The sequence below is a fragment of the Anneissia japonica genome, unplaced genomic scaffold (genome assembly GCF_011630105.1).
Source record: "Anneissia japonica isolate Jap-2015-1 unplaced genomic scaffold, ASM1163010v1 scaffold287833_len2544123_cov190, whole genome shotgun sequence".
Lineage (NCBI taxonomy): Eukaryota > Metazoa > Echinodermata > Crinoidea > Comatulida > Comatulidae > Anneissia > Anneissia japonica.
The window spans coordinates 2,347,691-2,352,194 of record NW_022757233.1 but is presented as its reverse complement, the minus strand read 5'-3'; the positions used below and the strand labels follow the sequence as shown (position 1 = coordinate 2,352,194).

General features: G+C 37.6%; 1 protein-coding gene across 2 annotated transcripts in view; it reads left to right on the top strand.

The window, feature by feature from the left end:
* The window catches only part of LOC117124543 (monocarboxylate transporter 12-like), a gene marked incomplete in the record, with an annotated part of 18,701 nt that overhangs the window by 1,101 nt on the left and 13,096 nt on the right, over positions 1-4,504 (top strand). Inside the window, 2 exon segments of one of the 2 annotated variants that reach the window (XM_033270803.1) lie at positions 35-238; positions 3,368-3,598. In XM_033270803.1, the coding sequence (XP_033126694.1) occupies positions 3,376-3,598 (223 nt within the window). 2 annotated transcript variants of the gene reach the window in all.

Here is a 4,504-nt window from a genome sequence, read left to right as displayed (position 1 = left end):
CCATTTAGCAAGAGGGCGCCATTCATGCCTTATTACAGAATTTGCACGCGTAAATCGCGGAGAACGCTATCTTGTGTTTATAAGATCTTTGATGGCCCGGTGTTTTTTTTTAGTCTGGAAGTTTGTCGATCAACAAAATGCAGCACTGTCTCTTCATTCTTTTATTGGTTATCATTTCGTTTAATTGTCCAGACTGATGTTTATTCTCATGTTTTTTTAGTCGGGGTATTTAACCGAGGTAAGTACGTGATCGACTTTCTATTGGCTCAACAACAACTTGCTTGTTGTTGCAATGTGGTATGATGATTATAGTGATTAACGTATCAAACCAACTCCCTGATCAAACCCAGCTACCGCACACCCTTGAATCCCACTGTTATCAGGTTGTGGCCTGATAAGAATCATGATTATAATTTTGATAAGGCCCTTTAATGGGCCTTGAATCCACCATCACAGTGGCGGTGCAAGCGGGGTGGGGGTGGTGGAGGAGTGTTGGAAACAACATACGTAAGTAAATCAGTGTGGGACCTGGTGGTGGGGGAGAGGGAAGGTCTGCACATCATCTCAGCCGAGTGCCCTTACTTTGGAATGGTACCTTAATAATTACATTTGATTGGCTTATGGATTGGCCCGGGCTATGCAGGTGTATGGGGGCTGGTGCGGAGTGAGCATATTCCCCAAATGTCTACATTTTCCAGAGTAGAATATTGAGACTCATGACTCTCGTGCACGTTCCAGAAATCCATGTATACTATCATGTCTTTTATTCGTTCTTTCTTCAATGATTTATGTAATTATAATTTAACAGTGTTAACAGCTATCTTAAATTATATTGTACAGTAAATAAGAATTTTAATGACAAATTAATGCTTGTTATGCATAAAGTAACATTTAATTACTTCTGTTAATATGTATTAATGCTTGTAGAACACCACGTAGATACAGTAGTCTGAAAAGAACTGTTGTTGTTGGGTGAGAATTCTCAACCAACAACAACAGTTCTTTCCAAAACTATCTATGTGGTGTACCGCAAGCATTAATATATTATTATTTCGCCATGCAAACCTTCAAACAGTATTTTACTTCTGTTAATTTACTATACTTTTTAACCTTGCTTTGAACAAAATTAAAGGGATGCTCAGGCACCCTAAGCACTCACACTGTAAACTTTCAACTTTTTTTTTTGAGCAGAAAACTGTCATTTGCATGGAAATTCACTTGTGAAATTACCTGCATGGAATAGTGTAATTGCTGCTTGGTTGTACATTGAGAGTAGGCACTGTTTGCATGACTTTCACACTGGCATGTGGAGAGGGGGAGTGGGTGGCGCAGCTGAAGCCCTCAGACCAAATCTTAATCTCTTTTATTTTTAGAATTTTGGAAGACCACTTATCTCCTCTCTTCCCCACATCAGATATCCTTGGCGCCATCATTTCCCCTTCCGAGTCTTCTCTTTGTTCAATCATCTTATCTGGCCAGACCTGTTAGATAACACTGCAGGCCTAGTCATGGGTTAGCATCAGCAACTTAATGCGGACACGTCTGGCCTGACGTCAGATGGGATCCAGTCAAGTCTCCCCCTTGTAAAGTCGCCCCTTACAAAGTCTCCCCCTACAAAGTCGCCCACTTGGTAAAGTTGCCCCCTTTGTCAAGTCACCCTCTAACCAAGTCTCCCCCGCAAAGTCGCCCTCTAACCAAGTCTCCCCCTAACCAAGTCGCCCCCTTGACTAATATTGAACATTATAATTATTAACTAACCTTTGAAACCGTTACTTAGAACTTATTTATCGGATTCGGCCGTACACTTGTTCGGCCGTAAGATATTTAATGCTCTTTTGTACAATGTTTTTCTCTCAAATGGAGAGAAAATTGAATTGAATACTTAGAAGAACACTATACTCTTTATTCCAGAAAGTCGATATTATTACGAATGATTTCCCTGTACAGTATGCCGCCTAACGTACCTCTGGCCAACATTGCACTGTGATATCTAATTCATGCATTGATTACATGCATACTACTTGGCGTTCCATACAATAACCCTTATTTGGGCATTGAATATCTTACGGCCGAACAAGTGCGCGGCCGAATCCGATAAATAAGTTCTAATTAATGGTTTCAAAGGTTAGTTACCCTTACCAAAGCGGAATGCTAAAATAGCATTCGCTAAGCATTCCATAAGCATTTGAGTGCTAAATTAGTGGTCATTTTAGGAATTTTAGCATTCATATTCAGAACCACTTAGTTTGAATGCTACAGTAAGAAAAAAGTTATTAGCATTCAACATTTTTCTCAAAGAATGCTTATCTAACTTGTTAGAATTCAGAAAGAAATCTTGAATGCTAAAGTACAATGTGCTAGCATTCAAGGATTTACATTGAATGCTATGAGAATAGATAGCATTCAGAAAGTTATCCTGAATATTTTAATATTAACTTCAGTGCTAGCATTCAGGGAACTACATTGAATACTATGCCAGTGGCAGCTTCTGTACCTTGAATGCCATGCCAGTGGAATGTGGGGAGGGGGAGGGCAGGGTACATTGAATGCTAATATTGATAATAACCCGGCATACAGAAAGTTATGAAAACTATGATGCAGTGAAAACTGTAGAAGCTATGCATACATGAGAGCAGGAAGGTGTACAAATACTTTTAGTCAATTTATTCGAAAATTACACTTGAATCAGTGACACACTCAAGTGGTGCATCCAAATTTATCACAAGAAAATGCAAATAATAAATAATATGCACAGCCTGAAAACTACTTTTATTAAACAAAATGTGTATTTACGATGAATAAAATGTCTAGCCATGTTGACTAAAATATCTTTACAGCATTTTACTAGTTGCACAAAATGCTTTGTTATCTTACACTAATTTATAGAAAATAAATGTTAGGGGGCGACTTGGTTAGGAGGCGACTTTGCTAGCGGGCGACTTTGCTGGGGAGGGGGGCGACTTGGTTAGGAGGCAACTTTGTAAGGGGCGACTTTACAAGGGGGTGACTTGACTGGCATTCCGTCAGATAGTAAAGGGTTCTATGAAGTCCCACCGAGAGTTGACTTGCCTGATTTACACTTTTCCTGGTACTGTATGCCAATAATAAGGTGAACCATTCATGTCGCAACTCTCTCTATATAGCAGGGGTGGGCATAAAAATTGGTCGGAGGGCCAAAGTGAATTTTCGATTTAACACCAAGAGCCGAACAGACACACAAACAAGCGGCGGTGAATATATAACCTATTTGGTGTCTGTAGGTGAAAATTTGTTATGGCGCTGTATCTGCTATCGTGTGTATGCAGTACCGTTATGTAACGATTGTGTATCATATAATAACCAGTCTTCATATATTGATGTTCCTCAGGTTTTAAGATGAGGTTAAGCAGAGGAGGAAAGAAAGCGATCCATGCCAAACCCCCAGATGGAGGCTGGGGGTGGATAATAGTCATCTGTTGCTTCTTCAATATGATGATGATTGTAGGCGTTATTTATTCCTTTGGAATCTGCTTGTCTTACTGGAAAGAAGATCTTGGCATTAGTACATCCGTTGCTGCTGGAGTCAACTCATCATTACCGGCCATTGTATTGTTAACTAGTAAGTAATCATTACATTTTGACTTATTTCAAACATCTAAGCCTATAATAGCATGAATACAAATATAAATAAATATATAAAAAATAGACTGAATAATGAATAACTATAGAAAATTATTCTTTAGACCTAATAATAATAAAATATATATAAGTAATTACTGACGAGGGTAAAGTAAAGTAACATTTATTCATTTCTCAATCAAGATAGATTGAGAAATGAATAAATGTTATTTCACTTTTATTCATTTCTCAATCATAATAGATTAAAACATACAAAAACTTTTGAAAAACTTTTAAATAAAAGAACAAAAGTCATCAAGGTTCAAAATGAAAGGTTGCCACAGAAACTATGAAGGTTGTATAAAGTGGAACCAAAATTAAAATATAAAAATAAGATTCAGAGTACTGTGCGGTAAGTAGTAAACGGAAAAAGGATATTCTGTATGTATGTATGTATGTATACACATCTAGATGTGTATAAGAGACAGACATTGCACTGTGATATCTAATTCATGCATTGATTACATGCATACTACTTGGCGTTCCATACAATAACCCTTATTTGGGCATTGAATATCTTACGGCCGAACAAGTGCGCGGCCGAATCCGATAAATAAGTTCTAATTAATGGTTTCAAAGGTTAGTTACCCTTACCAAAGCGGAATGCTAAAATAGCATTCGCTAAGCATTCCATAAGCATTCGAGTGCTAAATTAGTGGTCATTTTAGGAATTTTAGCATTCATATTCAGAACCACTTAGTTTGAATGCTACAGTAAGAAAAAAGTTATTAGCATTCAACATTTTTCTCAAAGAATGCTTATCTAACTTGTTAGAATTCAGAAAGAAATCTTGAATGCTAAAGTACAATGTGCTAGCATTCAAGGATTTACATTGAATGCTATGAGA